Raw genomic sequence first — 19,002 nt, forward strand, 5'->3', positions numbered from 1 at the left:
CTAAAAAGGCTAACTGCTTATTTGATTCTACTTCTAGGGTAAACTTGATCCTAGGATGAAATGCGTTTAACTTAGTGAGAAATTGTTGAAGGCAGGAACTATTAAAACACTGGCTCATCGGGCCCACTCCTTTTGTTCTTCAGGCGATCTTTTACAGAAAGAACTACAATATATAACTTCTTCCTTTCTATCTAATGGTTATAAGAATTGCTTCATTAAAAGAACTGAGTAGTTTTAATATGTCTTCCTCTTCAAACACAGAGGAAATAACGCGCATTACTATCCCTTATGTACAAGGCATCAGTGAACGTATAGCAAAAGTTTTAAAACCGCTGAATATTTTTGTTGCCTTTCGACCGTTTAGAAAAATCTCCACCTTTCTCACTTCTCCTAAGGACAAGCCTCCACATCTTAATCATCCAGGTGTCTACCAGATTGCGTGCTCGTGTGGATTATCTTATTTCGGACAAATGGGAAGATTTGCCTCTATTCGGCTAGAAGAACACCAATCTTATATTGAATACTTTAAACCTGAAAAGTCTGGACTTTCTGAACATGCCATCTTCACTAGACACAGAGTTCATTGGAGAAAGACAAGAGTTCTTCACAAAAGTCAGTTTCTCAAGGAACGCCTTTATAAAGAAACATGTGAAACTCTACTTCATTCTCCTAACTTAAACAGATCCGAAAGCTTACGTCTATCCCCTTTATGGGAGATAGTACTTTACAAATCAGCTAATCTTTCCTAACTTTTTATTGTATTAATTTTTTTTTTTTTTAGGAAAATTATTGACCTTTTTAGTTATCTTACACCAGCTACTTAGGTGGCGCTTTTTGGAATTGTCAGTTAGTGTTTAATTTTGAGCTTAATGTACTGAAGATGCCTGTGACACACAGGCGAAAATTATACTATTAAATAATCTTTCTACGCGAGTTTTTTCCGTTATTTATTTTGTATCAAAAAAAGATCTAAGTTAACCATTGTAGATAATAGTGCCATTGGATACTGAAATATAAGGTCTGACAAATAACACATTAATTTGGAAGTAAACTGTTGTGTACTGTGTACAAAACAGGAATTAATGATGTTAATGCAATACATTATAACAAATTTTTCCTTCTTGTGACACAAAGGAAAATTTACTAGGCACAGCTCCTAATATAACTATAGACTACTTTACTAGTCAGTAGATTACTATCCTGATTGAACATCCAGTTTGCTCTATCAGTAGTAGCCAAAATACATCTGCATTTGACTTTTGTGCTATTTTGGCCTATGTTAATATTACTTCTGCTTTTCCTCCCTCACTCCACAAAATCCTACGCCTGAAATGGAGGAGTAGTTTTAATTCCTAATATATGTAGAACAAACCTAAGACTGATATCTTATGCTCTTTGTTGTCGTGATAGTACATTAACATTACTTATTTTACTTATGTTATATTACTTATTAATATAACATTACTAAATGTAAAAATGCATTTATCCTCACACTATTATTAATAACTCAAAGTATAAAGTATATTATATGTCCAGCCAGTCTACACAAATCACTTATGTCCTTACCACTAAAGAGGATGTGTGATGACAATAATCAGCGATAATTAAATGTACATTGCAGTGCAAACAAATTCATTTTTAGTAAAAGGTAAAAATAAGTTAATTTCAAATCTTACTGCTTTTTTTTAATAAAAGTAGATAATGACATAGTAAAATTACCATTTTATATAATGAATAATATAAAATGACAATAATCAGCGATAATTAAATGTACATTGCAGTGCAAACAAATTCATTTTTAGTAAAAGGTAAAAATAAGTTAATTTCAAATCTTACTGCTTTTTTTTAATAAAAGTAGATAATGACATAGTAAAATTACCATTTTATATAATGAATAATATAAAATGACAATAATCAGCGATAATTAAATGTACATTGCAGTGCAAACAAATTCATTTTTAGTAAAAGGTAAAAATAAGTTAATTTCAAATCTTACTGCTTTTTTTAATAAAAGCAGATAATGACATAGTAAAATTACCATTTTATATAATGAATAATTCTGTTGTTGCTTACCTTTAACATATAAAGATGCTTCTTCTGAATAAACAGGCTTAAATCCAGTTGTATTGATTTCACATTTATAAGCACCAGAGTCAGAGAGCATGACATTATTGATGAGTAATGTCCCATTGTGATGGTGAACACTATAATGTGATCCAGATTCTCTTACGTATCTCTCATCTTTCATCCATCGGACATTCGTGACTGGATAAGGACTTCCGCTATATTCACAAGTCAGAGATGCAGTTTCCCCTTCATCAGCTAGAACACCAACAGGCTGAGACTTGATCACTGGTGGAGCTAAGTGTAAAAACAAGAAGAAAATATTTAGTGTTTATTAAATAACAAAATATGTCCATGTTTTTTTTTCTTTTTTTGCAGGAGATGAATATTACCAAAATTCTGCTATTCTAAAAAACTAGAAAGATAATTAGCTCTATAAAGAGAAAGCATAAATATTAAGCTTAGTAAGGAAGAGGAAGAAATTGGAATACGAAGGGAAACTAAAAGAGCAAGCCAAAAAAAATCCCAGTGAACTTTTTAGTTATATAGGCCAGCAGAAGAAAGATGTTAGAGATGGCATAAGATATTAACACTGTCAATATCTTTCATCTTAATAAAAATAAATAGAATGAAACACAAGGATAAAATAGAAGAGAGATGAAAATGGATGACCTCTAAGGTATAAAATATTAAATAGAACTGATGGTAATAAGACAATGGGTCTTCATTGCATTTTAGAAGAATCCAAAAAGACATTAATGGTTCCTGATACTTAATTTATTTCACTGTGAGTGAGAATTAAACAATGAGTATGGTCCTAGAAAAGTGAAAGCAGAAGATATTGCTACTATATACAAGAGATGTGTCAAAAGAGCCACACTGAATTATTGGCTGGTTTAAATATCTGAAGAACAGTTTTTGAAAAGTTGATTTGGTTAACTTGATGAGAAATGTTTATATATGCCAGGCCATATGATGGCCTTACATACACTGCTTGGAAAGAAGTCAACAGACACCGTAGTGTGAGGAACAATCAGCCATAGAACCCACCTTAATAAGATGTAGGACCTCCTTCCTCTAGATTAATGACTGCAGCACTCCTATGGGACATACTTTCTGCAAGTGTAAGAGAACAATCAATCGAAATTTTGGAACATTATTCTTGTAGGCATTTGTCACTCCAGAATACAGCTTTCCAAGCTTCGTCTCACTGTACATGCTCTTTGCACCAACGAAGATGATGATGCATGTTGGTTCGGGTAATGTGAACCTTGCATGGAAACCCATGTTATGAGAATGTTTTTGTGCAGATTCATGTTCCAGTTGATGCCCAAAACTTCGCATCCAATGTGCCAGCTGACAATCGGTAGTTTTTATATATTATACTTACATATTACCTTACGGTCAAGTTTGGCGAGTGTGGTGGGTCATCCACTGCAGGTATTTTGACCTGGGAATAGCCTAATTTGTCAACAATTTGCCAAACAGATAGGCCTGCAACATAAGATGCCATGTTGCAGGCCTATCTGTTTGGCAAATTGTTGCCACAATGCCTTTCAAACTCCATCAGTTCCCTTCTCACAGCCATTTTAGCCAGACACAGTAGCACTAACTTGTGAGCATCATATTCCTCCAATTTATACCGGCTACAAACATGTGACTCATTACATGGCACCATGCTCATGGGGTGTCCGTTGACTTCTTTCCAAGCAGTGCATATAAACCACACATATGAACCCATTGCTTTAATTCTATTCTACCAAAAGTCTTGGGAAATTCAACTCTGATTGCAAATGCCAATATATAAATTTTTTAGCTCAGAAGCTTGTTCTTGTATTTATCCTGTATGCTTCACAACAAGTACACAGAAAGAGTTAACAGCATTAAGAATAACAATTGGATTTCATTTGGATAAAATGTATGTGCACGGATGTAACAATAAGCATTCCCAAGTCCACAGTTAGCAACATGCTGACAATATGACCAGATAGGCCTAAAATACTGTTTGACAGAAGCTACCACTCCTTGAGAACACTGGTTGCCTTATCTTTCTCAGAACTTACAAAATCTGTTTCAAGATTTTGATGATGTGAGCAACAGAAGTAATTCCATAAGTGTTTCCATGATATGTAGAGATTCAAGCCATATATATGTAAATGAAGACACTTTGTTGGCATGGACCGAGGCATACAGAATCTGGACAATGAAGCAACAGAAATCAATCCTGTGGAACACTGCATTACACCTTCTCCCATTTGGATGGAGTATATCCAGAGAATGTTTTTTTTTTTTTTTTAACTGCATTTCAATGAGGTGTGACAGTGTGGATTAAGAACAATAATTATAGGGCACAGAATCTTTCCAAGGTCCTATATTGATATTCTGAACAAATGTAGCACTTTTCTTTAGTATTAGCCATTATACCTTCTAACATTATAATACTTTATATTATAAAGCAATGAATATAAACGTACACAGTTTGAAGATATTAACTTTGCACAGTCCTGACCTGAACGGGACTTGATATCCAATAAGACAGCAGAATGCAGAGTTAAGGCATGACTAAGATTAATGGTCTCACCAGTGCTTTAAAAGAGAAGCACGACACCAAACTACCAGAACTAAATAATCTTTCATAATTCATTCAAGCAGTTATTACAACCAAAGTTAAAGACACCTTAGTAATTTATTATTATACAGATATCCTCCATGGAATCAGAGGACTCATTGTAAAAGACCCATGCTAACCATTATTCACACAATACCTATTATACCTCTCCATAAACATATTCATTGTCAGGACATTCACAACTACCTCTAGCAATCCATTCCTGTCATTCATTACTCTCCAAGCAATATACCTCTTATGAAAGACTAAGCGCACTATTTTTTTATAACAGATTTGTTGAAAGACCTAAGCAAGAAGATTGAATACACTAACATATTAGAATGGAATCAATATTGTCACTGAAAAATAACTTTCAATCGATTATAAAATGTTATGATGGTTACTATCTAGCTGATTTCTTAGAGAATCAAAAAATATTATGCTAAAATTTGAATGGGGGGATAACAAAATAGTAATCACAAAGTATTGACCTACAGTTTTATGATGTATCCTTATTAAAAAACTCAACATATAAAACTATTGTTAAGTACATTTAGTTAAAAGCAATTCAAAAGTTAATGATAGTAGCAGTTATCTAAATTGAAATATAAAAACAGTTCTTCAGAATAGATTAATTCAAGAGGTATAACAAACTTGAGTACATGCCATGGCTCAGTGTCTCATATAATGAGGCACTGAGCCATGTAGTTTCCATTCATAAGATATGATATCACTGAATGAATGACTGTGTTGATGGGAGATTTTATTTTAGTACATTTTACAATAAAGCACTGACCATATTGGACAAAGAAAGGCTCAACGGTAATATTTTTAGATTAGACTGAGTGCCACCAAAATATCTCATTGGGCCACTAATAGATAGGTGAGATGCAGTATATACTCTTTCCAGCAAAGGGCTTTGGCAAGATGAATTAATATTACTGATACTGAGAGATGTCTTCCTAGTTGGAGGAAATGCCAAACTAGACCTGATGCCATGTTTGGTTTCCAGTGGAGGAAGGGATGTTTTGTCTTCTATTTCCTCTCTTTCTCATATAGTTCAAGAGATATCCTTCAAGGCATGCCATAGATACTGTGGAGACCAAGAATCTCTTCAGTTCAAGAGTACAGCAGTTAGATAGGACTGAACCTGATAGGCTTCCTGATCAGGAGGCGCATAATCCTATTATGCACCTAGAGAGAAACCAAGTAGCATGGTATGTGGGGACAATGCTGAGGCCATATCGTAGCAAGAAGATTGGGTGATTTCTCTCCATGGGCAATATGCCTAATAGAACATCCCTACTTTTTAACTATTCACTAAAATCGACTACAGAAAGATAAATAATTATGTTGATGCAGTTTAAAAGATCTCCCTCAAAAAATATAAAAGAAAACAATTATGCAAAAAAAAAAAAAGAAATTCTACATCCACTTAACCAACATTCATTTATAGACATCCAGATTTGACCACATTTTTGAGTCTTATATAGAAATTGCAAGGTTTTGCCTAGTGGAAACTTAGTTTTTCATTTTCAAAACAGGCAATCTGTCCAGAAGAACACATGCAGCTAACAAACAATGCATTCCTCATTTCTTTTGGCCATAATTCCAAACAATCCAATCTATCCTTTTTGATTGAAACCTAACCTCAGAGAGTATCTACAAAGACCACTAATCGTGACTGTTCACGATTAGTTCCAGAGTCTGCATAATTCCTTTAGCTATAAAGATGGCAGAAAGAGCTACCGTAATTCTGTGTGATCGGATATTCCATGCTATAGAATGTCAAATCTAGAAGCCTATTTTTTTGATCTTCTGTAGCTTAAACATCCCTGGAACATTCTCTAGCTCTCTACTGCTTTCAAATTCTGAACATCATTCTGCACTGTTCAGCATCTTATCCCTGAAAACTTCATTTTCTGTAATGAAAGTACCCAATTAAAGTCTTTCTAGGTGATATATTAATGTTCACAAATTTCAGTGACCAATCTGGAAGAGATGTGGAAGTAATTGCTGTAAGCAATGACCTAATGCAAATCATCCATCTCCCAACCAGAATACAAATACCCCTGATCTTTTCTTAAACAGTTTTGCTTCCAAATAGAGATAATCCCTTCTTTCCATAACTCAGATTTGCACATTTCTGCTCCTACAGAGCACCCTTCTCTCATCAATCAATCACATGTCCTTTGACACTGCAAATGACAGTACAAGAAAAAAAATTCAGCACCCTGCAAATGACTTGAGACAAGCTTCATCCTCACCTAATGTTAAATCATGCAACAAATCTTAATCTGAATTTAACAGCACCAAATTGCATAAAACATGCCTGCTGTAACTGCTAATTTAAACATAAAATATGTATTGCACATTTTTTCAAAATAAGTGTAGTGTTATAGTATGCTTTTTCAGGTCCAATACAAATATAGATCTTTGTTATACTTTCATGACTTCTCATCTAATTGGTTTAAAGTGAAACCTTAATTCTGACAACTTTCTATTTGGCCTAAATTGGGCTTTTTCTTTCTTCACAATGTTTATCTTAGCCTCTTCAAGTATTCTTACATAAATCCCACCTGACACCTGAGTAAGGAGGATCCTCTAATTCCTGTATTCAGTTTCATTTCCCTTTTTTTAATAGCATATTACTAAGAGCTCTACTGAACTTATCCAGAATCCAAACATTTTCAATTATGCAGCACAGCATCTGTAAAATGTACCTCCTCAAACTTTACACTTCCATTCGAATCCTCAAATCTAGCTGCCTTTCCATGCATAATTCTTTCTGTATTTCAAATTTCTGGTGTATTTTTCTACCTCAAGTACCGACATCAGAAATTTGAAATACATCTCTAATTGCATCAATAAGTAAGGATCAAAGTAAGACTGGTAGCCAAGAGGACTATACTGCAAATACCTAAAACCTGAAATGTAAGTGACTATTATTAATAGTAGTAATAGCAGAATCAAACTACATGTAGTCACACTCATTACATGAGATCTAACTCAACCAGCAACATATGTATTATATCTAATTCATTCATTCACACTCTAGCATTCACAGGCAGTACATTCCTCTCATACAATATTCTTCTTGTTAGAAATTTATCCTTCATCCCATCCTTATATGACACTATGTATAATTTCTTCCATATTAATCATGTAAAGCCACTCAAACATCTCCATCGACTAAACTATGCAATTTACAATTTATCAGCTTCTTCCCATAACTAATATTCTAGTGTTCTGATATTGCCTTAGTCTCTTACCTCTGCACCCCCTCCAAAGATTTCTTATCAGCAGGGACACCATCTGCCTTATCTTAGCACAGCTCAGTCTTGCAACACTTCGAATGTGTCCTCTGAAATTCAGGCATCTGTAAACTATCATTACCAGATTCTAAATCTCAAGATTTCTAACTTACATGGATAAGAAGTGGCTAATGTTTTAACTTAAGTACAAGTTGTTGCTTGTTTTTTTTTTTTTTTTTTTTTTTTTTTTCCTGAAACGTAGAGGAGCTGTACGGCTGTGTACATTACTGGTGGACCTCATGCTTTGGGAGGAATGAACTTGACATCATCACTCCTTATAACTTTCCCTCAATTGTGCAACATCAGAAAACAATTGAATATCCTCAATCAGTTCCTATTGTTTATTAATGAAATATCATTAACAAATACGTTTTAGAGGAGTATCCTAAGAACAAAACTCTGTGGTATGCCACTGGTCACCTTTATTTTCCTTTTATGGCATTCCTATACAAAACCAACTGTCTACCTACCTGATTATTGATGTTGAAAGTTTATTTTTCACTTGGTTAGACTATAATAAATTTAGTTTAATCCTTTACAAACAAAGTTTGCACATGAAAGTATCTTCAGGACTGGAGTAAGGTGGTACAACACTGGGCAACTCGTTGCAAAGGTGGAGCAAGCTCACAACACTCCTATCTCAGTATCTCCCATAATGCAAAACACATCTCCTTGCGGATATGTATAATGTTATGCATTAAGGGGAGGGCCACTACCCATACTAGTTTTGACCTTTATTGAGGTCTCTTCAGTGGGAACCAGGCCCGAGTGGAGACACCAGGCAGAAGCATTAGCAAGGTCATCTCTACCTATAGGAGTTGCCAAACGGTGTGCCACCTTTTTATTAAATTACTCTGGATTTAGAGAAAGATGTTGAAAGTTTATTTTTCACTTGGTTAGACTATAATAAATTTAGTTTAATCCTTTATCCAAGTGTGAGCAAACAGAGTTTGCACCTGAAAGTATCTTCAGGTGCAAACTTTGTTTACACCTGAAGATACTTTTACAAACCTACCTGACTAATCTATCATACCTTTCCATCTCCCAGTTTGTACATCAATTTGCCATGTGGCAATCTGTCAGATATCTTCATGAAGTCCAAAATTACTAATATTGTGTATGAGTAATTTTATTTCCAGCACATTCAGTGTTTTTTCATAATATGCAAGTAGACTGCCAAAGCAAAGCCCACCTATTACAAAAATAATGTTGACCACTGTAAAGAATATCCTATGTCTATCAACCCAATCCTGTATTCTCTGACTGAGTACTCTCTCCAACTTAATCTTTTGTTAATACTTAATCACAGCTGCAGATATACACACTGGTCTGTAACTGAAAACATCTGTCTTATCACCAATTTTATGCAGTGGCACTATTCTATCCTATTTCCACGCCTTTGTACTTTCATACTAGGAAGACGCTATTTGTATTTTACAAAAACATGGTGCAGTATGGCTTACAATACACTATTCAAACAGATAGAACAATTAGAAGCTTAAAAAAGGATAAATTCTTTACTTGAAATAATTTCATTTTATAATCTGAAAAACAGCATTGTATGCATTTGTAATAAGACATATTGGCTTGGAAATTTATCTACACTGTTCACTCTGCTCAGCTCAGCTCAGTCTAAAAAAATATTTATTCACTGTATAAGGCTACTTCACTGAAAATATTCTACAGTTAATGGCTCAAATTTGAAATCTCTTATGAAACATGCATCTTTGATGTATTTAGCAATAAGTTCCTTAAATTTTATTTTAGTCGTCTTCCTACTCCCTTTCCTTAAAAAATTCCTTATCATTCATAAAATCTGCATATGGTACTTTTTTTATTATTATAAAAAGCACTGAGCTTAATTAAAAGAATTAGTCTTGAATGTAAACTTACTTGCTACATACAGCTGCAAGATGTTTTTGGTTTGTCCTGCTATGTTTTCAGCCACACAAGTATAATTTCCCGAATTTACTTCTTTTACTTTGCTTATAATTAGTCTCATATCATCCACTCTGACCTCTCCATTATCACTGATTACATGGTTGCTGGGATCTTCCCACCACATTCTTATTCCTGGATATCCATTAGGTCGAACACATGTGACTTCATAATGACCAAAAAGTGGAATTATAGTAAGAGTGCCTGGAGGTACATATGGCTCAAACGAGTTATTTGTAAATTCTTCTAAATCTGCAACAAATAAATACATATATACTATCTGCAGTATGAAATATAATAAGATATACACAATATATACTCTTGATTATCCAGGTTAAATGCATGAGGGGGGGAGGTGCAAGAATAACTAAAAACATAATCTGAACTTCAACTATATTCTACATAAGTAGAGAACAGATTGTAAAGTATACAAGGAAATCTTCAATGGAATCACTTCCAAACCTCATGTCAATGAGCACTTATAACTTTTCAGTTTCTAGATAGAATTAAGAATCAAGCACAAACTGAAAAAAAAAAAAAATTTTTTTTATTTATTTTTTATTTTTATTTTTATTTTTAAAAGGAACTGCACCTGCACATAGATAATCCACAGCTGGATAATTCAGAGTTTACATTATAGTTTAGTTCTAGTACATTAAGTTGCAGCTTTAAATCAAAGTTTAAATTTCAGTAAATACTACATATGGGAAAGGCTTGGTCAAATCTCTATAACTGAGAGGAGACCTCTACATAGCCTTTAAAGGAATGCGGAGAACCGACCAGGGCTTCTTACCTAATGTCCAATCCTCACCTTCTCGTGGTGCACCCTGTTGGGTATCTACTTGAATACTCAACAAACGAGGATGGGCTGGTAATTTGGGATTTAGCCAACCAAATTGTATTCTTATTGGTTAACCCAAAATAAAAACTGATGGTAAACATGACAAAATTTCATGCCGGCTGAGGTGTCACCCAGTTAAACAAGAGCCCCCATTGTTTTCTCCAGGGAACCAGGGCAAACAGTGAAAAGTCAGCTACTGGAACAAATCTGAAAACACACCCCAACTCAACATCACCAGAGTTAAAGATCAGTACTATCAACATAACAAGCCTTAATGGCAAAGAAATGGAGCTAGCTGAGGAATTGGATAAGTACCAGATCGACATAATAGGGGTGACTGAACAAAAAAGACAAAAACTGGTGAGATCTTTCTGAGCAATAAATACAAAATGTTATATTCAGGCAATGACAATCAAGGAAAAGAAGGAGTAGCCATAGTATTCAACACAAAATACGAGGCTAATCTTCTTGAATGGCAGACAGTCTCAAGTAGAGTAATGTGGGCAAATATGAGAATGGGGAACTGGACAATGAGACTTATTTGTGCCTATGGTCCCACAGAAAGTTCTACTAAGGTAGAAGTGGAGTAATTTTTTTGAAGCTTTAGAAAAAACAACTGACACAATGAAAAATGAAAAGTTGGTCCTTGTTGGGGATCTAAATAGCAGAGTAGGAAATGATTGTGAGACAGGCAAAAATATTTTGGGAAAATTTGGAGAAAAGAGCAAAGCTAATAATAATAGCAAATATCTGTTGGATTTCTGCTCAGGACATGGACTGGTTATTACTAACACCATGTTTCAACATAAAAATGTGCACAAATTCACATGGAGAGAAGAGGCAAGGAATAAGAAAAGTCTCATTGACTATGTTATTGTTGATAACGATGTTTTCGCCTTGGTGCAGGACACCAGAGTGTACAGAGGATTTGAAATTGGAAGTGATCACTATTTAGTCTTGAGCAGGATAAAATTGAATTTCACAATGAAAAGAATAACATGTAAGAAAGTTTTAAAGCAATAAAAGTTGAGCAGCTCTCAGATGTGAACTGTAGACTAAAGTAAACAAAGATTATTGAAGAAAAAATGAAAGAGTTTGAGTACAGAAATCAAACCTTGGAGAGCTAGAGAGGCATGTGGTGAAGTTGTCTGCAAGGATAGAAAAATTAGAACTCCATGGTGGACACAGGAAGTTAAATTGGCAGTGAAGGAAAAAGAAGAAAGCATATCTAAAGTTCTGGCAAATAAGTCAGCTTGTGCTCTTAGAGAATACAGAGACAAATGCAAGAATGCTAAACACTGTGTCAAACTTGCTAGAAAACTAGTTTTCTAGCTAGTTTGACACAGTGTTTAGTCATGGGAGGACTTTGGCAAAAAACATAGAAAATAAATATCAAGAAGGTAGTAAGATATTCTGGAGGTTGTTGAAGAAGCTTAGGAATGGAAAGAGTGCTGTAAAAGGAATCAGAGATGATAAAGTGGACATGAAAATGGAAGAAAAAGATATCCTTGAAGTATGGAGTAATTACTTTGAAAAACTGCTAAATGAAACAAGCAGTGATGACAGCACAGTGGTAAAAAACACTGACCAGGCATGCAGTCAGGAATACATATCCACACTTGAAGTAGAAAAAGCCAGCTAAGGCTTGAAATGTGGAAAGGCAGCAGGAATAAATGATATTCGACCAAAAATGCTGAAGTATGGTGGTATAAGAGTCTTACAGTGGCTGCACTGCATAGTTCAGAAAGCCTGGACAGAGGGACGAATTCCCAATGATCAGAGTAGAGCTCTCATAGCACCCATATATAAAAAGGGAAATAAAATTGAATGTGAGAATTACAAAGGTATTTCCCTGCTGAGTGTTCCTGGCAAGATCTATGCAAGCATACTTGAGAAACGGTTGAGAAGAATTGTGGAAGAAAAGCTTGAAGAACAAGCTGGATTCAGGCTAAATAGAGGCTATCAGGATCAGATCTTCACTTTACGACAAATAGTCGAGAAAGCATGGGAATATAACAAAGATCTGTATTTAAGTTTTGTCAATTTGGAAAAGGCATATGACAAGGTGCCAAGAGAGAAGCTATTCAATATGCTACAGTTATATAGTGTCAATTGGGCATTATATCAAGCAATACTTGGTCTTTATTTGAGTTGTAAGTCGGCAGTTAGAATTGAAGGAAGTACAGGAAGATGGTTTAATGTTAAATCTGGTGTGAGACAAGGATGTACATTATCCCCTCTGTTATTCATTATCTATATGGATCACATTATGAAGGAAAGTGGTATTAAACATGATATCAAAATTGGAGATGTTAATGCCAGCTCTTTGTTCTATGCAGGCAATGTTATACTTCTAAATAAATCTGCTACAAGTCTGCAAGATTCTCTGCCTAGATTGAATAACTGTTGTAATAGATATGGTATGAAGGTCAGCAATAAAAAGACAAAGACAATGAAAATAGGCAGAATCATTGAAAATGTCAACTGTGTTGTGAATGGAGAACCTGTGGAACAAGTAAAACATTTCAGCTACTTAGGCATGATTTTTAGTGAAGATGGTAAATTGAATATAGAAATAGACAACAGAATCACCAAAGCTGGTATGGTGGGAAGTCAATTGAATAAGAGAGAAATTAGTCGGCACACTAAATTAGCTGTATACAAGACAGCGTTCAAACCAGTTTTAACTTATGGATCTGAGAGCTGGGTCAGAAGTAAAACACTTGACCAAAGACTAGAGACCACAGATATGAGAGTCCTGAGAAAGATTATAGGCATAAACAGATGGCATCAATGGCAATATCATATTAAAAACGAGGATATTAGGAAAGAAGTTGACATTGTCAGCATCCAGGAATGCGTTAGCAGAGCTAATCTCAGGTGGTATGGTCACTTAAACAGAATGGACGAAGAAAGATTAGCAAAAGAATGTTCTCTGCTACTAGGTTGGCAACAAAACGACCCAGAGGAAGACCAAGATATAGGTGGATTGATACGGTACAAAGTGCCTTACAAGATAGAAATATAAGATCTGATAATGTTGGAGTCTTGACAAGTAACAGACTGATTTGGAGGAAAATTGTAGATAAGAAGTTAGTAATGATGTAATTTTTTTCATGTAGTACTATCATATCCTGTACACCCCTTGAGGGTACATGGCAGGAATTTGATGATGATGATGGGAAAGGCTTGTTATAGTACATTCATCAAAATATTTATTATTTGTGCTAAATAACAAATTTCAACCTCATTTATACTCTGTAGCATTCATTAGAAGAGGCTGTACAACGTATCCAAACCTCTGTGGCCTTAATTCTAACTAATGTCATTTTTGTTATAGAATCCCTGTGAAAGACTGTTGTTATAACGATGGTATGTTTTCCTGTTTTTAACACAATGCAGGACTTGTTTTGTGTTATGCCTTGCAATAATATTTATCCGACTTTAAAGATGATGCTTGAGAAGTGAATGATATCCAGTAAGTACCCGTGACAGATCCGTAAGTTTGCACTTTCTTTTATCAAACACAGAAAAAACAGAGAAATTTCATACAGTATATCCTTTGCACCAAAACAAAATTACAGAAAACATCATTCAACAGCATTATTTCTAATTTCATTAATGCAATCAAAAATTTTAATTTTATTTAATTCAAAAGCTAACATTATTTATATAACTAAGAGCAGTATAAATAGAAAATGCTTGTTTTTATTTATAGGCTTTAGCAATAAAGATCTTTTTTTGCCTTATAATAATAATTTAAATATTGTTGAATTGTTTTAATGAAAATTTTAAAAAAATATAAACTGATGTTAAAAAAAGTAACTTCCAAGCATATGATGATCCAGTTATTGTCATCAAGGCAGATTCTAGATTTTTTTTTTTCCCCAAAACAAATTTTTAAAAATTCTAGGTTTTCTTATCAGAAAACTGATTTTCACTTCTTAACAAAGACTTACAAAAGAAGTGTATCTAAAATTGCAAATAGACAATCTTGTTGCAGATGTGATGATGTTTTCCCACTGATAAGCTTTGGAGCTTAGCAGAATATATCAAAAATTAGGACTAGCAGACCATGCCCTAAATATTCTGTTACATAGGATTAAATGGAAAATAGACATGTTTGCTATGTAGAACTTGCTAATAGTCTGAGAGACTATTTACAAAATCAGCATTGGCTATGAACTGCTCTCCCAACCTCAAGAAGTATGGCTATATTAATTTGCCAAAGATCTGGGAGACAGTCATTCTGAGACCAAATATAACCTGACTTCTTCAAATCATGATTATCTGGCTTCTAGAGGGTGCCTTGCTAGGACATTCTCTTTTCAATTAATTGTTTTGAATTATTCTCCAACTGTTTAATTGAGAACTATGTACTTGTTACAGTTTTAATTTGTGCTCTGAAGATGTCAAGTAGAAAACTAGTGAAATATTACTAAGTTCAATAAAATAATTATATTTTTCTCTTGATGTTGTGCATACCATGAAGCACTGTTATATGAATAGCCAAATGTAAGCTGGGTGTGCACATAAATCTGATTGTTATTTGTTTATTAATAAAAAGTAACATGTAAACTGCTTATACAGTACTCTCACCATAGCACATTAACAAACTTGCTCACTACAACAAACTACTGAAAAATCCTGACTGAAGCACAATGCAAATCTATAGCAAATAAATTATACTTAGTGAGAAATTATGTTCCTATTTTCATCCTGTAACCAAGTGTGTGGTAAAGTGCATGTGAAGTAACTTCATGACTAAGCCTATCTGTATGCAGAGGCAGATGAGTTTGCATCAGACTGGTCTAGTATCCCATAATTTACAGCACACACACACCTCCTTATGGATGTGTATACTGCTGTACATTATGGAATGGGTCACTACCAAGGTCTCGTTTTAACCTTTCTAGAATAATATATTCAAATGTACCAGAGGTTCCAAAAACGATGAGTAGGCTAACGAGATCTCTCTTAACTCTAAATGTGAATCACTCCAGGATACTGGATCTCTAGCATCAGTTCTGCCAGACACTTGACAGCCACTGTGTTAAGCATTGGCTAAATATGGTCAATCTGGCTGGCCGAGTGGTTAGCATATCCGCTCTCCAGTCAAGAGGCTGCGGGTTCAAATCCTGCCATGGGCATGGATGTTTGTGATTGTCTGTGGAAATACTAGTGGTGATGGTCACCTGGAGGTGACAAATAATAATAATATTATTTGTCACCTCCAGGGAGTCATGCTAGCAACTGAGTGCAAGAGTACCATATAATGTTGCCTACACTCTTGACAACTGCCTGCTAGCATGCAAGCTGTGCTGAAGCCAGCATCATAAGAACCTGCTCTACCCTTAGGACAAGTACCCTCCAGAAGACTGTTCAAGTCGCAGCAGTGGGGGCCAGCCTGTGGAGATACTGACAGTAGAAGTCAGTATTTCTGGATACAAGCAGCAAGATGATATATATAATCATATTATTAAAATACTGTGGATAAGAGACAGTTGCAGCAAAGTTTATTACTTGGTTTTATACTTCATGAAATTAGATTATTTTTATCTTTTGCCTAAGCCTGAGCATAAGTTTTCATGTGAAGTAACTTCACAACATTCTTGTTTTTATCCTTTGTCCAAGTAGCAGCAAAGTTTGCATGTGACGTGCACAACTAGGTTCTTTGTATACAGATGACTTTGCATAAGATAGTCCTAGTGTATACCATAATGCATTATGGTATTATGTTCCATAACTGGTAAAGTAAGCTTTATATTTATAGATATACAGTCCTTAGGGAGGCAGTTGAATGTATGAATGAATATAATATGCCCAAGCGAATAAGGACAACAAATCAGAGTAGGATAGTTAATATAAGGCATCAAGGTAGGGTTGGGGCTAATGGGGGTCTTAAATTCATGTACACTAATGCTAGGAGTATTAGGAACAAGAAGGAAGAGTTTTTGGCCATGGTTGGCACTTCCGGACCACAGGTTATTGGTATTAGTGAATCATGGCTGACTGTAGATGATGTAGCTAGTGGGACTGAATGTGATGGGTATAGTGTGTTCAGGAATGACAGGAAGAATAAAATGGGGGAAGGAGTATTGTTGATGACAGCTGATGAGCTACAGCCAAGGAGAATAGAAGTTGAATTGCAGGATAGAGAAAAGAGCACATTTGAGGCCATTTGGTGTGAGATTGTGGCTAGCAGAACTAAATATACAATCGGGTGCTGCTATAGACCAGGTGATGGAAAAAATAGTGGTGACAGTATGCACAAGCAAATAGAAGAAATGAGTGGAAGGAGGATAATTATTATGGGAGATTTCAACTATGGTCGCATTGATTGGAGTGAGGAGAGGACACAAGGGAGGAAGGAATTGGATTTTATGCGGTTATTAAGGGATAACTATCTGTGACAGCATGTAATGGAAAATACTAAGGGTCAGAGAGTGCTTGACCTAGTAATCACATCTGAGGATTTGGCTGTAACAAATATGACCACGTTGCCACCAATTGGTGAGCGTGATCATAGGGTCTTGACTTGGGAGGTGGCTAAAGGTGTGGAATTTTCAATTAAGACAGGGTACACGTGGAATTATCGGGCTGGAAAGTATGACAAGCTTAGGAGTTTGATTGGTTCAGTGCCATGGCATGTACAACTGCAAGGACTAGAAGTTGATAGTGCATGGGAGGTAGTTAAGAAGTGCTTGCATGAAGCAATGGCTGACTGTATACCTAGAGTCTGAATAATAAATCAAGTAGGGGTTAAATGGATGAATAACACCATTAAGCTTGAGCTGCAAAAAAAGAAACAACTATGGAGGGAATTTAAGGAGAAAGGTGACTGGCAGGCACATGAACAGTATAAAGTGCAGGCCAGAAGGGTAACGAGTGTGGTAAGAAAAGCAAAAAAGGATTACGAAAGAACATTGGCCATGCAGGCTAAAGAGAATCCTAAACAGTTTTTTAGATATGTAGCAAGTAAAAGGGAAAATGTACATGGCAGAATAATTTTAAAGAATGCTGATGGTAGGGAGGTAACTGAATCAGTTGATATAGTTGAGTTACTGAGTGAGCACTTTGCAAGAATATATCATCCAGGTGGTGACATTGCAGAAACGAATAAACCACCTAGATTATACGGGAATTGTGGTGAATGAAGTGGAGGTGAGTAGTCTATTGCATAACCTCAATGTCAATACATCTGTGGGATTTGATGATATACCAGCTCGTGTCGTACAAGAAGCAGCTAAAGAATTGTCAGTACCCTTGACCATTTTGTTTAATTTGAGTCTCGGGTCTGGGTTAGTCCCGAGGGGGTGGAAAGAGGGGAAAATAGTTCCACTGCATAAAGGTGGTTCCAAGACTGTTGTTGTAAATTACCGACCGATTAGCATATCAGGAATCATTGTCAAGGTCTTAGAGAAATTAGTCAAGAAAAGAATACAGGATTGGATAGATGAAAATGGGATATTGTATGGGGGACAACATGATTTTGTGAAGGGTAGATCATGCCTCAGTAACTTGCTCACGTTTTATAACACAGTGATGGCTGAACTGGATAGGGGTAATGGGTATACAGTGATATTACTGGACCTTGCCAAGGCCTTTGACAGGATACCACATGGAACCCTAATCAGTAAACTGAAGCAGATGGGGATAGATATAGGGTTGGTGAGATGGATAGGAGGGTGGTTGAAGGAGAGATACCAGAGAGTGGTTTATTCAGGAGTGGAGTCTAAAAGACGGCTTGTGACTAGTGGTGTGCCGCAGGGTTCTGTTCTTGGACCACTGCTTTTCAATTTGTTCATCAATGATATAGGAAAGGATTTGAGAGGAAGTGTTCACTTGTTTGCTGATGATGCAAAGTTGGGTAGAGAAATTGTGAGTGCACAGGATGTCAAAATTTTACAGGACGATTTGGAATAATGGAGGACTGGGCTAGGAAAAATGGATGTCAATTTAATTTGGCAAAGTGTAAGGTTATGCACTTTGGGGTGAAAAGAATAGCAGCAGTATATAGCATTGGTGGAACTGTACTCCAGGAGATTGATGAGGCTAGGGAATTGAAGTTTAAGGGGCACATTGCAAAAGTGACTAAATCAGCTCATCAAATCACTTGGCTTCTGAAAGATACTTTAACATGCAAAGACAAACAAGTTGTTGTTTCTCTGTATCGAGCCTTGATAAGACTCCATCTGGACTACTGTGCCCAGTTATGGGCACCAGGGTTTCTTCGT

General features: G+C 35.5%; 1 protein-coding gene across 2 annotated transcripts in view; it reads right to left on the bottom strand.

The window, feature by feature from the left end:
• LOC150101332 (inactive tyrosine-protein kinase 7-like) overlaps nucleotides 1-19,002 on the bottom strand; it is a 340,607-nt gene that overhangs the window by 51,378 nt on the left and 270,227 nt on the right. For both annotated transcript variants that reach the window (XM_090400047.1, XM_090400046.1), the window contains exons 6-7: nucleotides 9,880-10,176; nucleotides 2,074-2,361 (exon numbers count right to left, since the gene is read on the bottom strand). In XM_090400047.1, the coding sequence (XP_090256173.1) occupies nucleotides 2,074-2,361; nucleotides 9,880-10,176 (585 nt within the window). The remainder of the gene's footprint in view (nucleotides 1-2,073; nucleotides 2,362-9,879; nucleotides 10,177-19,002) is intronic.

This window comes from Typopeltis vanoorti, chromosome 11, assembly GCF_054136105.1.
Source record: "Typopeltis vanoorti isolate ZY-2024b chromosome 11, IOZ_Tvanoo_1.0, whole genome shotgun sequence".
NCBI lineage: Eukaryota > Metazoa > Arthropoda > Arachnida > Uropygi > Thelyphonidae > Typopeltis > Typopeltis vanoorti.